General features: G+C 44.7%; 1 protein-coding gene across 2 annotated transcripts in view; it reads right to left on the minus strand.

The window, feature by feature from the left end:
- Positions 1-19,631, minus strand: part of CTDSPL (CTD small phosphatase like) — a 121,136-nt gene that overhangs the window by 3,759 nt on the left and 97,746 nt on the right. For both annotated transcript variants that reach the window (XM_010357266.2, XM_010357262.2), the window contains exons 4-7: positions 16,007-16,108; positions 12,796-12,852; positions 9,151-9,243; positions 4,839-5,024 (exon numbers count right to left, since the gene is read on the minus strand). In XM_010357266.2, coding sequence (XP_010355568.1) covers positions 4,839-5,024; positions 9,151-9,243; positions 12,796-12,852; positions 16,007-16,108 — 438 coding nt within the window. The remainder of the gene's footprint in view (positions 1-4,838; positions 5,025-9,150; positions 9,244-12,795; positions 12,853-16,006; positions 16,109-19,631) is intronic.

Below are 19,631 nucleotides of genomic sequence, written 5' to 3' on the forward strand. Positions count from 1 at the left end.
CATCTAGCGCTGGGGGCTGCTCCTAACCTAAGTGGGTACCTGGACTTTGAGCATTTTTTTTGGTAAGGACAACTGGTGTCATCATCGTTATCATCATCATTTTGTTTGTTCCCTTGTTCAAATCGAGGCCAATCCAAAGCTAAATGGCTTGGGAGATGGCTCAGGGAGGCAAAGTTAAATGTACCCAGTTTGTATGCATTTGCCTGTTTTGTTTTCCTGCTACAGAAAACGTGGCCAGAGCATAGCATAGAATGTATGAGAACTAGCCTTGCTACTTGCCAACTTCCAAAAGCTCTTTCTACTGCACAAGTCGGCTCCTTGCACCTCAGAGCACTTGGAGTCAGAGGTTACATGCTAACCACTGACAGCGGGGAGCTCACATCCAGGACACAGGAAGGCTTCCACTTAGGGTCATTGTGCAATATTACATCACAAAGAGAAGTGGTAAATTTCCTCCCTTGCTTAACAGTGATTAGTTAAAAGCAGAAGTCTAAAACTGTAGAACATTTTGAAGCTACGGGCAAAGACAGGATTTTCCCTTAGTTTCAGGCACAGGAGTGGCGAGGGGTGGTAGCCAGGGGTACAAAGAAGAGATTTATAAACAAATTTGAATAAACCAAACATGTTTAAAAGTAACATTTTAGCCCTTTTCCAAATCTAAAGATAGCTTAGAAACACAGATATTTATTACATAATTTTGAAAAATAAAGTAAGGGTTAATAAAGAAATGACTACGCCTAGGGGATGGGGAGAGAGTGGAGGAGAGTGCAGAAAAGAACGGACTTCTCTATCTTTATTTATAGGTTTGATGTCGGAACCATGTAAATGTGTTATAAATTAAAATACAATTAAACCATTCAGAAAAAAAGCAATAAAAGTCAATCTAAGTGTATATAAAATTGGTGACACAACCACACAATTACTTCAAGTGATTTGTGTGCATGTGTGAGACAGGGTCACACACTGTCACCCATGCTGGAGTGCAGCGGTACAATCATAGCTCTGCAGCCTTGACCTCCTGGGCTCAAGTGATCCTTCCACTCAGCCTCCCAAGTAGCTGGGACTATAGGCATGTGACACCATGCTTGGCTCATTTTTTCTTTTTGAGACGGAGTTTTGCTCTTGTTGCCCAGGCTGGAGTGCAATGGCATGATCTCGGCTCACTGCAACCTCCACCTCCTGGGTTCTCCTGCTTCAGCCTCCTGAGTAGCTGGGATTACATGCGCCTGCTGCCATGCCCAGCTAGTTTTTGTATTTTAGTAGAGACAGGGTTTCGCCATGTTGGTCAGGCTGGTCTCCAACTCCTGACCTCAGGTGATCCACCCCCTCGGCCTCCCAAAGTGCTGGGATTACAGGCGTGAGCCACCACCCCCAGCCTTTCTTTCTTCTTTTTTTTTTTTTTTAGTAGCGATGGGATCTTGCTTTGTTGCCCAGGGTGGTTTCAAACTCCTGAGCTCAAGCAATCCTCCCTCCTCAGCCTCCCAAAGTGCTGGGATTACAGGCAGCCAGGTAAGCCACCAAGCCTGGTATTCAAGTGATTTTAAAACATGGTGTTATAACTGTACATCTCTCTAAAAATTCCTAAGCTGCATACAGTTGTCTTATTATTAGTCATAATTTAGTACTGCTACTGAAATTATTCAACATATACTACAGAATAAATCAAATATATAATTATGTTAATATCTTTAGAAATCAAGAGTTGCAGCATAAGATAAAGAGATACAAATACAAAACAAAGAAGCGAAGAAGTTACATAAAAACTTATCTTAACATTAAATTGGAAAAACCAGTATGAACTTATGATTTAGTTTTCTTTCTAAAAATATGTCATTTTTAGCTCTGCCCTGTAGTATGGGCTAGAAGTAAAGTATATCCCATTAGCAATGAAAATTCACCTAAACTGTGGTCTCTAAATACCACTTCCACTAATAGGAACCAGGCAACATACAAAAATGGGTGGTTCCAGGGCTGAGGCAAGAAATGTTCATGATGAGCCTGGAACATCTTGTTGTTTAAGAAAGCAAGGAAGCTACAGGTTGAGCATCCCTAATCTGAAAAAATCTGAGTTCCAAAATGCCCCCAAAATCCAAAATTTTTTGAGCACTGACATGGCACCACAAGTGGAAAATTCTATACCTGACCTCATGTGCCAGGTGGTAGTGAAAATGCAGGCACATGATACATGGTTTATTTAGTGTCCCCAAATTATAAAAAAAATTGTATAAAATTACCTTTAGGCTATGTGTACAAGCTGTACATAAAATAGAAATGAATTTCATGTTTAGACTTGGTTCCATGCCCAAGATATCCAATTATGTATATGCAAATATTCCCAAATCCTAAAAAATCCAAAATCCAAAACACTTCTGGTGCCAAGCATTTTAGATAAAGAATATTCAACCTATATCAAAGACTTGTTATTTTAAGGGATCTCCATAGCCAAAGGTGAAAATTTGAGAATGCAAAAGAATAACAAATGGGCTGAAACTACAACAAATCCGTGAGTTCATAATGATACTAAAAAAAAATTATTGGCTACTTTTGGAGGCCGCTAGGACACCAACTCATTAGTCTGAAAATAGAAATTGCCATTTTGCAATTCCTCATGAAATAGTGGGTATAGACAATGATCACCAACAACTGCTAAAATTATGAGGTGAGAGGTTGATGGGGAATTTTATAATAGATGGATCAGGCTAACACCACCTGAACCCAATGATCAATTTTAAATCTTTAAAAGTGGGGTAACCTGACATTTTATGCCTCCTGATATATCTTCATAAGCATATAATACCTATGATGTATTCTTTTTTCTTCTTTTTTTTTGACATAGGGTCTTGCTCTGTCACTCAGGCTGAAGTGCAGTGGCATGAACATGGCTCACTGCAGCCTCGACCTCCTGGGCTCAAGAGATCTTCCCACCTCAGCCTCCCAAGTAGCTGGAACCACAGTGGAACCACAGGTGTGTGCCACCCCATCTGGCTAATTTTTCTTTTTTTAAGAGATAGGGTCTTGCCATGTTGCTCAGGCTGGTCTCAAATTCCTGGGCTCAAGTGATCACCTGCCTTGGCTTCCCAAAGTGCTGGGATTATAGGTGTGAGCCATTGCACCTGGCCTCTATGATATATTCTTGCAAAAAAAAAAAAAAAAAAAAAAAAAAAATCTAATCAAGCAATAGAGCTCTAATTACTTGTTTAGAGGATATAAGGTGGCTATAAAAACATATTAAACATCATCACAAGGCAGCAGCTGGACAAATCCAGAATGTAGGAGATTTCTACAAGACAAAACACCAGGGCTTCTTCAACAAATAAATGGCATAAAAGAGAAAAGGAGAGGAAAGGGAGATGTTAAGTTTACAAAAGAATGAAGAGACATGGTAACCAAAGCAATGCATGGATCTTTTTGGATCCCCATTGAAATACTCCAAATGCACGACACTTTGAGATGACAGGGACAATGTGACCACAGTCTGGATATCAGACAATGTAAGAAACTATTACTTTGTCAAATCTGACCACGACTTGTGATTATATTAAAAAGGAATCCTTATCCGTTAGAGACACATTACCAAATATATTATGTTGAATTTGATTTACTCAGTAAAATGAACATATTTACATATAAATACATTTGGAGTATTTATTCAAATAACGATTCCACACTAGCCAAATGAATCGCGTTTGAATTGTTTTTGGTTACAAGCAGGACTGCAGAGTTCTGGATTCAAGGAAAGGACTTTTGCAGGCTTTTGTAGAATCTGAGAAGCCTGTGCTTGAGAGGAAGCATCCTCTCCAGGGAAACACGCCTGGTCTAGGGGCCTGATGTGGCAGTGACTGAGGGGTCAGCAGTCACCAGAGGCCCTGGTTGGCCTCTCTTCCCCTGGAAGTGTCGGGCAGCAGGGAGGAAGGCAGTCCCTCTTGCCCTGAGAGTTGTACTGCACCCAGTGAGTAGGCACCGAGAGCTGCCATGGTCCAGGGAGCTTTATGTAGGAAATGTTCCCAATGGGTGCTTTTTAGACATCATGATGAGGTAGCAAAGCTTGGTAGTCTCATTTGAAGACCTTATTGAAGTGTTTTATTCATTTTTTTTTTTTTGAGACGAAGTCTCCCTCTGTCACCAGGCTGGAGTGCAGTGGTGGGATCTCAGCTCACTGCAACCTCTGCCTCCTGGGTTCAAGTGATTGCCCTGCCTCAGCCTCCCGAGTAGCTGGGACTATAGGTGCACGCCACCACGCCCAGCTAATTTTTTGTATTTTAGTAGAGACGGGGTTTTACCATGTTGGCCAGGATGGTCTCGATCGCCTGACCTCGTGATCCATCTGCCTCGGCCTCCCAAAGGACTGGGATTACAGGCATGAGCCACCACACCCGGCCTATTCATTCTTAAGAAATACTTCTGTTAAAGAGATCAATCAGGCCTCCTTAGCCTACAGGGGTCATGAAGTCCTAGGCAGTAGCTGGCTCCAGGAGGTTAATGCCAACAGAACCCTTGTCAATAACAATACTAAAAATATTGATAAGACGATACAGGCTTACAGCATTTATCAGTCTCTAGCACTGTTCTAAGTGCTTTTTGTATATTGCCACACTGCAACCTCCAATAATCCTATGAGATCAGCATTCCTATAATTCCCATTTGACAGATGAGGCAACCGAGGCTCAATGAGGTTACATAACTTGCTCAATGACGTGCAACTGCTAAATGGCAGAGCTGGGATTTCATTAGGAAAAGACCCAGAGACCTTCTTTTGTAGGTGCTTAAAAGTGGTGCTTGCCTGGCAAGACAGAGGGCTCAGATGGAGCATGACATTTTCTTTCTTTGGGGCCACTTACTGCATTCTCAGGATGGAAGATGTATGAGGCAGGGGAATTGTCGACAATGATCACTTTGCTCAGCTCCCGCCCAAGGCGACTCAGGTCCTTCACATAGTTCCCACGATGAAAAACACAGGATTCTCTGAAGAGCCGGGCCCGGAACACACCCCAGCGGTCTAGGAGGTCAGCCACAGGGTCTGCATACTGGAAAAGAGGTGTCACAATGAAGGCTGCGTGCCTAAAAGAGTCCCCAAACCCTGACCTACAGCAACAAGATCCAGATTATGTTTTTTAAAAAGGAATTTAATAATTAGATGTGTTTTAGGATCCTGGTTATTTTCCTCTCTGTGTACATAAGATGGCACTGGATTCTTCCATTTCTCTCACATCCAACCCATCAGAAATTGTCAGTTTCATCTCCAAAAATAGCCTGACTCCATTTGCATCTCTCTATTTATATTGCCACCACCCTTAGCCCGGGCCTCGAATCTCTGGCCTGGGATGGCTGTGTGAGCCTCGTGAAAAACCTGTCTTTCTAGCCCATTCACCTAGAAGCTGTCAGAGTGGCCACTGGAAAACATATGTGCGATCGTGTCACTCCTCTGCTGAAAACTCCACTGTCTACACACTGCACTTGGAGTAAAGCCCACGTTCCTCACTGCCGCGTCCCACATGGCCACAGCTGAATGATCTCCATCTGGAGCTCCTGGAGCCACACTGGCTTTAAGCATGGTCAGGACCTTTGTACCAGTGTTCTCCCTGCATGCGTTCTCTCCCAGCTCTTTGCAGAACATTTGTCTCCTGGTTTTTCGGTCTTGACTTCCTCTCCCATCCATCTAGAGCCACCTCTATCTTCCTTTGTGGGTCGTTTCCCTCACAGAGTGGAGCACCACATGGGATTGCTTGATTTCCTCTCTACTTGTCAGGGCCCAGGCCTGAAACATCCCACCACCACATCCCTAGTACCTCCAAGAGTACCTACCACAACAGGGGCTCAGTAAACACGAATTTCACCACTGAATGAATGAGCTGGCTCCAATGTGTCTTGAATGGCATGACACTGCCCCCTAGAGGTCCCGTGGGCACTTGGGCCAGACCAGCTGCTGAGTGACAGGATGGTGCCCAGCCATCCACTCCCATGGGTGCCCATCCACTTCCTTGAAGCCCAGGAGCTGGGTGGGAATTTGAGCCCAGATTACAGTTGGGGATCATCCTGCCTGACCCTCTCTCATGACCTAGGGAATTTCCCCCAAAGCAGGCTTGGATAAAGAAATAAAGGGGTTTCTGAGAGAAAATCCTCGTAACTGAAGATACCTAAAAGAGTGGACCATACTGAGTGGCTGGGCCTGGAAGAAAGAGGAGCAGTTTCCAAGCCTGACACGAGGCCAGGCCCCTGCACAAAGACCAAGTAAGGGGTACAACCAGGCATCAGCGGGACCCAGTGACTCTGCCAGGGAGGCAGAGAGCACCTGTGGCTGGTGGCGCTGGGAAGGCCAGCAGTGGAGTGCAGAGCAAGTGCCGGCACAGCTGTGGGACGTGGGCTGCAGAGCTGCAGGCAGCAGCTGTGATTCCATGGGAACATCCTCTCCTCTCCAAGGACATCCTGTAGAAGGCAGAGTCCAGAAGCAGCTGTGTTTCCTACTGGCCAAGGGAGGTGAGAGCTTAGGGCACTGGAGGTGAACGCTCAGGGCACTACAGCTACCTGCTGGTGAGGCTAGCCAGGGGCCACGTGGGTGGGTTGTGGGCAACTGAGTCCAGATCAGGGGTATCCCATCTTTCAGCTTCCCTGGGCCACATTGGAAGAACTGTCTTGGGTCACACATAAAACACCACCACTAACAATAGGTGACGAGCTTTCAAAAAATCTCATGTTTTAAGAAAGTTTACGAATTTGTGTTGGGCCACATCTAAAGCTGTTCTGGGCTATACACAGCCTGTGGGTCACAGGTTGGACAAGCTTGCTCTAAATGGAAAAAGATGATCCATTTCCTCATAATCATGAACACTTGTGGTGGCACCTATCTTTCAAGAAAGTGTCTGAGTCTGAGGCCTAGAGGATGAATGTGAAGAATGTAAGCTTCACAAGGGCAGGGACTTTGTCTCTTTTTTTCTTTGCTATATCCCCAGGATTTAGTACTGTGCCTGATACATAATGGGTACTAAGTAAGTATTTGCTGGGTGAATGAGGGAGAAATGACAAAGAAGCAGATACTGAAAGGCTATGACAGTCAGCTTGAGGTTCCTGCAGGCTCCTGGGCAGCAGGCAAGGAGGTCCACTGCACCACTACTGCTGGCCGGGAGCCAAGCCCAGAGCCAAGGACAGGGACATGACTACCCATCAGCAGGACATGTGCATCAGGGAGGAAAGAGGGTGGAAGGCTGCACTTGGAAGCTGATTCGGCTCAGCTAGGCTGGAGTAGCAGCAAGAGAAGGGTTGAAGAGACAGATGGAGGGGCAGGTGGGAGCCATCCAGGAAGAGAAACCGAACAAGGATGTTTAAGCAAATGCTGGGGACAATGCCAAGGAAGAGTGTTTTCAATTTTCCCAAACAAAAACCAGCTCTCACTTCACTGCTACCGGTGCAGTCTTCTTGTTTATTTCTTTGGTTATTACTTCAGGCTCTTCAGCATCTCAGAGCACTGTTGGAAGAGCCACTGACGCCACAGATAACAATTAGTCTTGGTACCACTCATCTGAAAGATTACCCACTGGGAAAGATTCTATTTTCCCTGAGGCCTTGTTCTCTTTTTGACAAGCAAAAATAAGGGCCAGGATTTTGAATCCCACTCCACTGGCTTATGCTCTAAGGCCTGGTGATGAGTCTGGCAGCATTTGTGCAAGTGGGGCTCTCGCTCCCCTCCATCATCACAAAGAGGGACCCAACCAGCAATGGCCAGGCCAGCAAAGCAGTGGAACACACAGAGGAAGAGAAGGGAGTGTGGGCACTAGGGCACCATCCAGAAGCAGGACATGGCAGAGGAAGCTACTGTGTGATATCCTGGAGACAGGCAAATGGCTAACCTGAGCCCCAGAAAACTCATCTTTGGGACCACTCAGGGTTCCTGAGATGCCCATGGAGACAACTGTGGTGCTACCAACAAATGGATGGTGTCAGCCCCATCAAAGTCAAGAGTTTGGGAAATGGTCAAGGCAAGGATCTTCCGGGAGGAGCAAGGCCTATCCTGCCTGCCCACACAGCACAGGCACCCTGCCACACCTGTGAAGAGGAAGACTAAACCATACTGGGAGGCTTGGGAATCTGCTAGTTTCCTTAAACAGTGGAGAGGACAAAGAAACCATTCTTTTTGGTCAGAGGCAGTGTAGATTTTAGGTCAGATTCATATCAAGCTTTAGGATCAAGACATGTCTGAATGATTTTATTACCATCAACAAATATACATATACATATTTTTGAGATGGAGTCACTGTTGCTCAGGGTGGAGTGCAGTGGTGCGACCTCAGCTCATTGCAACCTCTGCCTTCTGGGTTCAAGCAATTCTCGTGCCTCAGCCTCCCGAGTATGTCAGGCTGGTCTTGAACTCCTGACTTCAAGTGATACACCCTCCTTGGCCTCCCAAAGTGTTGGGATTACAGGCGTGAGCAATCATGCCTGGCCTATCATCATCAATAAATAACTGTAACACAAAATAATGAACATCAGCAGTGTTTACCACGTGACAATGCCCACCACAGTATGTGGAACACAGCAAGTGCTCAATGAATACTTGCTGTACGTGAGTCAGACACTGTGCTAAGTCGTTTACATCTGTTATTTCATGTGATCTAGCCACAGGGTGAATGGAATTATCCCCAATTTATAGAAGAAGCCGACATGAGAAGTGAAGTAACTTGCCTCAGATCATACAGCTCATTAGGGCAGTCGGAACTCTCATTCAGTCCATGCATGTGGGTGAGTGCCCAATATTTATCTCTCACTTGCTTCTCCCTCAAATCTGTGGAAGCAAAACCCAAGGACACAGGGGCCTCTAGCATTTGGTGGACAGTCAATGGTTGAGGGGTCACCATCCTTTGTCTGTTACACTGGACCTGTTTGTGATTCTCTGGACTGTGGATACCCAGCTTCAGGTGGCTGCACACAGCAACATCATGGAGCATTTGTTCTAAGTGCTCCCTGTCACCATGGTAACCCAGAAGGCTTTCAGGCTGGCACCATGCACATGGCCTCCATCCATCCCATCTGGGGTGGGAACCTGTCACCATAGAAATAGCTTCCCCCACCAAAACAAAGGGCTGCTTGACAGATTGGGGGTAGGGGTGGAGGGGCTGGGAGTACCAGGTTTCGAGTGTGGAGCTGGGAAGCAGGACTCACCTTGGCCAAGCTGGCAGTAAAGAGCACACATTCAAAAAGCTGCCCCATCCTCTGGAGGAACTCATCCACATGTGGCCGCTTCAGCACATACACCTGCAATGGCAGGAGACAGCAGGCTGGTCAGGTGTGGCAGTTGTTGGGGATGGCCTGGGGCCCAAATGCCCACTGTAGGAAGAACTGCTACTAAGGTTCCTGCCTCCCTCCTCCAGGTCTATGCGCAGCAGGCAGAGGCCCAGACTTTATGAGGGGCTATGGAGTCAGACATGGCACTCCTCGGACAGGGCTCCAGGTCTGAGTTCACTGCAGACGCCTCTCCTAAGGGAAAAAGAGAAGCTGACCATGGTGTGAGGGTCTTGTGGATATTCAGGGCCAGCAAGTAGAAGGGTTGTACCATGTTTGTGTGTAATGACTGATTCATTTCACGTGTGTTTCTTGGCATCTGCTGAAGGTCAGGACCTATGTGGGCACAGGCCATGGTCTGGGTGTTGTCCTTTTAGAGGTCCAGGCCCAGCCTACTGCCCAGCAGGTCTGGGATTGCTCTGGTTGCCACCTTCTGTTCTGGATGGACATCCCCCTTACTAGGAAGGTCTGGGGCTGAAGCATAGGCCCAGCAAAGCTGCAAGAAGGGGCTTCCTTGTCAGCTTGGGAAGATGTCTATGACACCATAAAGGTTGGGCTTGGTACATTTCAGGGGATATGAAACCATTCTATTTCTGGACCCCAGACATAACCCATCAGGAGGGGTCTCTGAGCAGAGGGGTGCAAAGAGTAGCCTTTTCTAGAATGGCTGGGCTCTGTGTACCCTTTTGACCAGGCTAGGCCGGGGGTAGAAGTGAGGAGGCCAAGCTTCAGACTATACATTGGCTCCTGATTAGGGAGCCTGAATGAATCTGGGGAAACAAGGGAGATGGGAGAGAAGGCAAAGCTAGTGAGAGAAGACATAGGAAGTGGGAGGAGGGAAAAACTAATTCAAACTTGAATAAATTCCGCTTGAAATTAGCCACTTCACTAAAATAAATCAAACTCTTTAAAATTCAATTCAGCATATTTACTGAGCCCCAGCTCTGAGCTTAGTCTGATGTAGTTGCAAAGATGAATAAAACACAGGCCTTGCCCTTGAAGAGCTCACACTCTAGAACAGACATACGCAAAAACATATAAAAATAAACATGACATAATGAAAGTTGTAGTAGAGGGATAAATTAAGGACAATTAACTCCCCTCACAAGGAGAGGGGATTATAGAAGATAACATTTGGCCTGGACCTTGAAGGATAAATAGGAGTTCACCAGGCCAATAAGGATGAGAAGAAGTGGGCTTCCAGGCAGAGGAAACAGTAGAGCGCGAGACCCGAGGCCTGAGAATACTTGAGATGTTACAGAGTAGCCAGGCTGTGTGCCCAGCCATCAGAGGCAGTGAGAGAAGCAGGAGCAGCAGGGGCTGGGAGAGGAAGTGGCTGAAGATGAAGTGAGAGGCAGGTCATGGTGGGCACGTTAGGGCCTTGAATGGCAGATGGAGCAGGTGAGGATGGCAGGAGGAGCAGCAGAGGGGAGATAGATGGGGGCTCTGCACCACATGCTGGGCGTGCTGCTGGCCGAGGAATTCTACACAGAACCAAGGCATTTTCAAGGTGCCAGAAGCAGGAGCTCAGGAGGGCCAGGACTCAGGGAGAAATTCATGGATGACTGAAAGAAGGAGGTCAACATGGGTTTGTGGCTGAGGGTGGAGTGAGGGGCTGGAGGAACAGGATGTCATAGCATGGGTACCAGCACAGCTCTGAGGAGCTGGGAGGCTGGGGAAGGGCTGAGGGCAGGGCCTGTGGCTGCAACAGCTCCAGACTCCCACTCTGCCCACAAGACTCCTCGTTGCCAGCAAACGGGTCAGCAAACGGTGGCCTGTAGTCCTCTGTCTCCCTGGGAGTCCTGCTTGGAAAGCAAGCTTTGCTACATGCAAAGGGCAGGAGACTGATTTGGGAACTCTGGTGTTGGTGCCTCTGGCAGAGACGTGGGTCCTGAGCCCGGATGCCGGCGTCCAGGCCCGCGTCCCCGTGCAAGTAACCAAGAATAGGCCCATTGGGACCTGCACAGCCTATCCTGGATTACTTGAACGAGGCCACGGCCTTCGCCAGGGCCTTGGTCCTCCTGCTCTTGGCTCCTGTGGCTTCATTCCCTCGGGAGAGAATTTCTGACCCCAGCCCTGGGACCTTGTGATATCACAGCACAGCCCCAAGATGGAGGGTGGGGGAGCTACAGTGGCTCCTGCAAGAATGGGTCAGCAGTGGGCAGGCTGGTCATGCTTACAGTCACGTGGTACAGAGGATTAATTTCTCTCCTAATTCTTGACATGCCATTGGGCAGCCTCTCCTTTGTCTCATCATGAGCACTATGTAACACAAGCCAAGATGATAAATGCAGAAGCCTTAACTGCTTCTCAGATGCTGAATTAATTCAGTTGATGCTTTTGCAAATGTTAAATGCCCAAGTGCCTGCCGTTTTGGCTCTGTGATGGCTTTTAAAAGCATGAAGTGTGGAAACACTAGGGAAAAAGTTGCCTCTCCTGGGGACTGTTTCCTGGCAGGACATCCTGGAGAATAAGCAAGAAAGCAAGGACACGGGAGGGAAGGGACTTGAGTATCAGGAAAAGTGCCCTGGGCCAGGAGGCAGGAGACTGGAATTTTCATTTTAATTCTTCCCATTGCATGACCTTGAACCAACCCCTTCCCTGGCAAAGCCTCAGTTTCACCATCTAGACAATGAGGCAGCTGATTCCCAAGCTTTCACCAGTTCTGACACCTTGCACTCAAGAACCAAAGACTACTGACATTGCTAAGGAAAGATATCCCATTGTGGCTCAAGTACCAGGAAAGTCTTTCCTGGGATATCAGGCCAGATACGCTCCCTTTAAGACCTTGGACTTGACAAGGAATATGGTTAGATCATCCCTGTGGAAAACCTGACAAAAGCTCCCCGGCTTCAACCTCTAAGGCTAGTTTTCCTACAACGTTTTCAATTTGTTCATAAATGAAGCTATTTCCGGAAGAGCTTTATGCAGATAAGGAAAAAAAACAGAAGCAATGAAGATGCATGCCAACTGACTACGACATCTTTATTCATAGCAGCCTGCGGATCCGAAAACTTACACCCTTCCCCCTTTTTCTTTTGGGTTGGGTATTTGCTAAAGATTCTCTGGAGAAAACGATGCGGGAATGATAAGATCAGTCTGGAGCAGCTGGCATTGAAAATGGATACTTTTTCCCGAGAATCCACCATAAGTGGGTGACTTGTGGCATTTTCCTGTTGCCTGCTAGGAGAGTAGCCGAAAGCAATTACACAAGGAAGTTAATTAGACCATCAAGCTAGGCCAGTGGGGGATATGGAAACTTCTGAAAGTCTGCTTCAAATCAAAGAACTATCTGAACTTGTAACCACATCTAATATTTACGACTATAGTTTTCCTTATAATCTCAGTATAAAATAAATTCATTGCAGTGAAAAAAAGAAAAATATTGTATTTATTACAGTATGCTTCCTTTTGATTCAGTAATAAGGAATTATTACTGAAATGAGAATTTAAAAATAAAGTTCATAGGAAATTTAATTACTAAAAAATTTTAATTGTAACTCAAATTTAGCTTCAATTTCTTACCTGATGTATAGTTCCATCGATTTCAACCGGAACAATAAAATCAGCATTACTAATAGGCTAGAGAAAAAAGAGACTATAATTAATATGTCTGAAGGAACAAAAAAGCCTGGAAATTTTAGCAAGAAAAAAGCTTGCCTGGACCAATGTTTTGGTTATTGGAAAAAACAGTTCAGGAGGAGGATGCTGAAGCATGCCTTGGTTCCTTAAAATAAGCACAAGCAGGAAAGCACATTATTTTCCATTGTGAATGTCATTACATTTTCAGCATCTTGGTCCAATGTCACCTGCCTGGCCTCAACCAAAAAGTGTGGCACTGCCTGGCTAGAGGATGGGGCTCCTGAAAACTCCAGTTCTTGCCCAGAGTCCTGCTGGGGTGATGCGGAATCACTGCTAGCCACCAGGGGGAGGAGCTGAGCATGTGATGGGCTCAGAGGACAGTGCTGCTTGAGGGAAAACTATTTGTACTTGGACCCACGACTGGGGGCTGCCCTGTGATGGGCTGCTCAGCAGGAGAAGATGGCCACATGGACTCAAAACAGTGCCAAGGCCATGTGGGGGTAAAGTCAGAGGCCACAGGCCATGCCCTTGGGCAGGCTCTTCTTCTCCCTGGACCTCAGTTTCTCCTCTCTTCCTTAGCTATTGTGATGGGTCTGATGCATGCCCATGGCCCCAGTCAGTCCTGAGAATCAGTGATTTCAGGCCCTCCCAGGTAGCCTGGCACCAGCTCCTGCCTTGGGTGGAGGTACAAAGCCAGCCCACCCTATGCCTGCTGTGCTCCAAGGAACACAACATCCAGCACACCCACAAACTTCTGGATATTTTAAATAACTCTCTGACAATATTAATGACATTTAAAATTCAAATATGATTCTTCAGCAGTCACTATGTTCTCAATGATGAACTTACACACAGTTCTCAATGAAATTCCACAAATTAGGTACAAAACTACTTAAATGAACAGGCCCAACTGAATCATCAGCCTGCAAACCCCTGGACAAGAGAACAGAGACAGAAGGAAGGAGAAGGTGTGTGTGGTAGCCACTGGGCAGGAGTGGGAGTACAGCGTCTCTGGTCAGACTCTGAACTGAGGTCTGCTTTTAAGCCCATCACAGTACACACAAACCCTCTTCATTGATATATAAACTAAAAAATAAAAACAAGAAAAACAAAAAACCATGGACAATGCTATGTCATAGCACCGTTACTAAGCACTTAGCTTGTGATCACTGTTTATTTACTCCCAGAGTTGGAAGGCCAAGGATGAGTTCGGTGTCATATAATTTCACAACTAAAATCAGAATCATGCTAAAAAACAAAAGGAAAGACTGAAGGAAGAAACTCTCCCAAGGCATTAGATTATGGAATCACATTCCACGGAGTATATTAAAAGAGAAAAACGATTCCCCAGCTTACAGCAAGCACCATCCTTACTCTCCTCTCTCCTGCTGGTGTAAAGGAGTCTCTGCTACAGCTAGGGTTCTTCACTTGGAATCTATGAACCTATGCATTGTACAAACGTACATTTTTGAAGGGAAGAGGGTTCATAGCTTTCAGATTCTCAAAAGACTTTGAAATGCCCAGAACTCTAAAAACCATCAAGAATATTCTGGTTGCAAATGTAGGCAGGCCAGGGGAGGGAAGAAATGAGGAAATGCCATTCACATTAGCTTGTGGCATCAATGACCTCTGAGCAGGTGCTAGAGACACTGGGGGCTACCAAGGCCCTGCCTTTGGAGCAAGGAACCCTCAGTAACATCGGGTGATCTGGCCAGTGTTGCCCACATTCCCATAGCTGCTTAGGAGGGAGTTCTCTATGCTGTGATGGCAACCGACCCCTGCTCTGAAGGGCTTTCCTTTACAGAGACTTGGAAAAGTCTTGAGCAACTTGCCCATGGGGGAGAAACGGCTTCCAGTGCTATCTAGGGTTAAGCTGGGACACAAGGTCACCATATCCCCTGGACCAACTCTGGAAGGGCCTGGCCCTCAAGTGCTAGGGAATAAGGTGGTCCCTGCATGCCCCAGTGGCCAGAATAAGGCCATTTCTCACTGCTAGAGGTCAGTATGGTCTCTTCTCCACTCTCCAAAGGACTCAAAGACAATTTTCTGGCTTTGCCCTACCAGAAAGGTCTCTGTTTAGTGAGAAGAACAAAGAAGGATGTTTCTGGTAGAAAGGTGTTCAGGCATATTTGACAGCTCTTCTGCTTCCTACAACTTGTAAGGAATGACTGTGGTTCATGTGAGACACATGCCCCATCATGGATGGTGACCCTCATGTCTCTCAGTGAAGGGGAGTCCTAGGCTGGAGGGGGAAATAGGAATGCAGTATAATGATAGAGCAGTCCCATCACCAGAAATAACCCAAGGAAAACAAGACCAGAATCCTAAACACCTGCTTCTTCTCCCCAAACTACCAATCTCTTATTTCCAAACTTTTCATCATTTGCCTCTTTTAAACAATTTATTTCACGTCAAAAAAAAAAAAAAAAAAAAGGTTAACTAACTCATTTCTTAACAGTGTCACCACAGCTCTTCCTGCATGGAGGCCACTTCTGCTGTTTTTCCAGCAGGAAGATGGAGATCAGGAAAGGTGACAGGAAGGAAGAGTGTCTGACCTCCACACCCTTCAGGAGGGAAGTCCTGATGGTAGGTACTCATTTAGCTGTGAAGCTTGCAAAAAACCCCAGCCACCTCTTGTCATGAAGATGCTCAAACTAAATGGCTGAATCTGTTCAGATGCCCTGAAGTCTGGAAAGTCTTCTTCAGAGTTGGGCATCTTTCAAAAATCGATCCGGGAAAATCTCCAGGATACCAGGTCATTTGACAGTTTCCAACAGAGCCTCCCTTCCTTGTCCCAATAAAATACATAGCACTCTGGTCATCTTGACAAATATAAACAGTGTCCTGGGGGCACTGAGTGCCTTGTGCCACCTGAAAAGTATTTCTGCAGGGGTTAGAGTGTTGGAAAATGCAAACCTCCTAAGTAAGAATGAAGTCCCAGTGATGTTGGTAGCTTAGTGGTTTCTTTCCAAACTAACTATGTTAATATTCAACTACTTTAATGTTCACCTGGGTTAATAAGCAGCTCCTGGGATTTCTACATGAAGAGTGAAGTTACACACTAACCACCATAAGCTTTCATCCTTTCTGTTTTCCCTTTTCCAATACAATTGTTATCAAATCACAAAGATCACAGATTTTTATGTTGATTTACCTTAAACGAACTGTGCACCAATGTTTCATCCAAATCAATGACCACGCATTTCTTTCCATAGTCAAGCACCGTCACCTCTGGAAGAAGGTACTTAGCAGGTGGCTAAAGGGCAAAAATAAACCAATATTACCTTTATGTAAAAGACAAACCAATCAGTATTGTATTATACTACTTTCAAACATTTAAATGCCTGGTCAATAAGTAGTTTGCAACTGAAGCTTTATCAAATACTGTGCCACGATATGAATGACTACTATGAAGTCCTAGGCTTTGGAACCAGACAAACCTGGTTTCAATTATCAGCTCTGTCACTTTCTTGGTTGTAAATTGGGATAATAACACCTACCATGAAAGGTTGTTGTTATCAGTTATAATGGCAATAAAACACCCAGCATTTTGCCTCGCACATATATTGGTGGCTACAGTTATTATTAAAATGGATTACACAAGAATGAGTATTTAATTATAATAGGTACTGTAACAACGGAGGTGTGTTTCGTGGGGTCATATTTTGCCTGAAATTCACTGTGGCACATAAGTAGATTTTAGAGCTATGTTGGAACCACAGAATTTTTATTTCTTTAGTGACTGAGATTTTTAAAAAACTTGAAGAGAAACTATAGGCCCACCAGCAAAATGCGGTCCACAGTTATCCCCAACACTAGGAAACAGAAATAAAACTAATCCAGGTACAGTGCCACCTTGTGCCACCACACTGTGGTATAATACTGAGCAAATGTGGTATTTTTACCCCTTGGATTCTCCGCCTCTGAAAGTTATATTTTAATCCACATGTTATTTGTTGACCAAACAATCTATTTATGTCTTAGTAGCAGGTGACTCAAATCTCATGATAAAGAAGTCATAAAGAGTTAATAAAATGCTAGGTATCTTCAGTCAACCATAAAATGCTAGGCATCTTTGGCCAATCTCACTCGACTTAGAGGATTTATTTCTTTAGGCCTTGCCTCATTCTAGAAATGATCTGAAGTATTTTAGTCTACTTTGTGATATATTCAATATCCAGTGTTAACTAATTTTCTGACCTGCACAGAAGGTCAAACTCTCTTTAATATTTCATACAAAAGAAAATACAAGGAAATATCTATTCTGAGCTCCCGAAGAATGGACAATTTAGTTCATCAAATAAAACAAGAAAAAAATGAAATCAAGCAGTATTTCCTTTTACGTGGCCATTTCCTCTTTTTATTTTTTTTGGTTCAAACTGAAAGTCAGTTAATGATCAAAAGTTAATTTTGAACTTTAGCTGGTTCATAGTAAATGTAACACAGGCAGTCAACAGGTTAGGTAAATTTGCAAGTACAATGGTCACCTTGGCAGAGAGAGACTGTCCAGGGTTGCCCAGGAAGGGGCTACGTGTGGAGAAATAAACATTTCTAACTCCATGTTTCTTCCTTCCCAACGTCATCCAAAAGAAAGAGCCTTCATGGCCTCCCACCTCTCTCTGCTGGAAGCAATCCTCCCTAATCCTGCAGCACTGTGAAGGGATGTGGGGATGTGCCTTGGAGACAGGCATGGAATTCGAGGATCTAGAAAGGACTTTGTCCTCTATTACAAACCAGTGAGTCAGCAGGTTATTTAAAAAAAATTAAATTTGCAAAAAGTTTTGTATCAAAAGGTGTTTTAAAAAGGCAGAGTGTGATGAGCTAAGTGAACATGATAGAGAGAATGTGAGTCATTTCTGTTGTTTGGGACAGAGCAGAAAGCATGCTTGTGACCAGAATAAAATTTGTTTGAATTTTTATTACACAATTATTTAATATAAAACACATTCTCATTATAAAGATTATAGACACCAGAGAGATAAAACACAATCATTCTCTTTTCTCTGTCTCCCTTTTGACATTAGTGTCTATCCAGTCCTTTTCCTACGCGTTTATAAACTACTAAAACGTTATAACTTATTAATTTAATTGTTAGCCTGGAAAATAAGGATCTAGAAATTCTAACCCTAGCATCTCTGAAAACATCAAAGATCTGCCAAAAGTAGTTCATTTTCCAAACTCAAGAATAAAGATTACTTTCTTAGCACAGTTAGCCCACACTTTACAAGCATTCTTTAACAGTAAGTAAAACCCCTCATGGTGTTATCTAAGACAGAAAAGTTAACAGTAAGTAAAACCCCTCATGATAAGATCTAAGAAAGAAAATATGGAGAAGGGTGAGAAGGGTGAGACTCATATTAAGCAAGCTATTGATTTTAATTTGTGCTGTAGGGAACAAGGCCAAGTTGGGAGGCAGCAGGCTAGGAGGTTCCATTAATCCTCTGATGTTTCCTAAATGCACACAGCTTCCCTGAGAGCTTGGCTTTAGATTAATGCAAATTCTTCAGCCCGTGGTTAAGAATTCTTTGGGACAGCTGCGTCCTTGGAAGTGTAAGGATGCTATAAAATGGCAATCCGGTGCTTTGTTACTTCAGTTGATCTGTTCAGGTGATGCTTGAATCATTAACTAAGAAATGTCCTGAACCAAGTTTTCTCTGAGGTTTTCATAAAGCTGAAGAACAAGAGAAATACCAGTCATATCAAGAAAGGTCTTTCTTATACAAAATGACTTGCTCAAATGTACACAAAGCACATTGCTGGGGCGTGGGTGGAGGAGGGCCACGGCTTGCCATCCACGGTTTGGGAATGGTATTCGTTCCTGTTCCTTTCCTGGGAGTAAATCTGCAATTTCCTGTCCTTGGCAGAGAACTGGCAGTCATGAAGAGTTAACACTAAGCTTATTTCCTCTTGGAGTACCCACCCCACAAACCCTCATAAATCTTACAGATGTAGTACCTCTTCCTAGTACATTGGATTACTGTTTCCTTACTTAAGATTTCTCAGACTCAAGGTCTGCACGCTGTGCTCCCCAAGCCCTCAGAGCTCCGGGTGGATGTCGGGGCCTAATGCAGGAGGGGAGCAAGAGGATCTCTAGACTGCTTTTAATCAGAATAGCTGTCCTGCTTGTATATTCTTTATAATGTTTTCGTGGAAAGAAGTGTACTATTGCTGTATTAAAAGCCTTAAGCAAATAGCATAGAAACATAGCTGTTAGAAAACAAATCCTCTCCTCTTTCACCACGTTTATGGCTTGGTTACACTGCAAGCCTCATGTTTGTGAGCATCAGTGTGGTGTGTAATTTAAGCAAAAGTGTGGGATCGGTAGGACTCAGGACACAGCCTCAGTGGCGTTCCTCACTGGGGTCAAGGCATTCGAGTGCTCACCTCAAGTCATGACCACCCATACATCAGCAGTTTCAAACTTTCGTTCCCTCTGCACCTTTTTCCTTATCTTTCAATACCCGATGTTCACCAAACAGCCCATGAAGCTTCCCACTAAGAAGGCCCTAAATCCTGGCCCATAGTTGGGAGATGAATGATACTAATGGTAAGGATAAAAATGTCATTTCCAATAGGCATGCAAAACATGATTACTCACTAAATGGTGCTGGGACAACTGAGTAGCCACTTGGAAAAAAAGACAGTTTCCTACTTCATGCCTTACACCAACAAACATTCCAAATGGATCAAAGATATAAAGGTGTAATGGTGAAACTACTAAAAACGATTAAAATACTAGAAGAAAATATACAATCAATGAGCATAAAGGATGACATTAA

Source organism: Rhinopithecus roxellana, chromosome 1 (genome assembly GCF_007565055.1).
Source record: "Rhinopithecus roxellana isolate Shanxi Qingling chromosome 1, ASM756505v1, whole genome shotgun sequence".
Taxonomy (NCBI): domain Eukaryota; kingdom Metazoa; phylum Chordata; class Mammalia; order Primates; family Cercopithecidae; genus Rhinopithecus; species Rhinopithecus roxellana.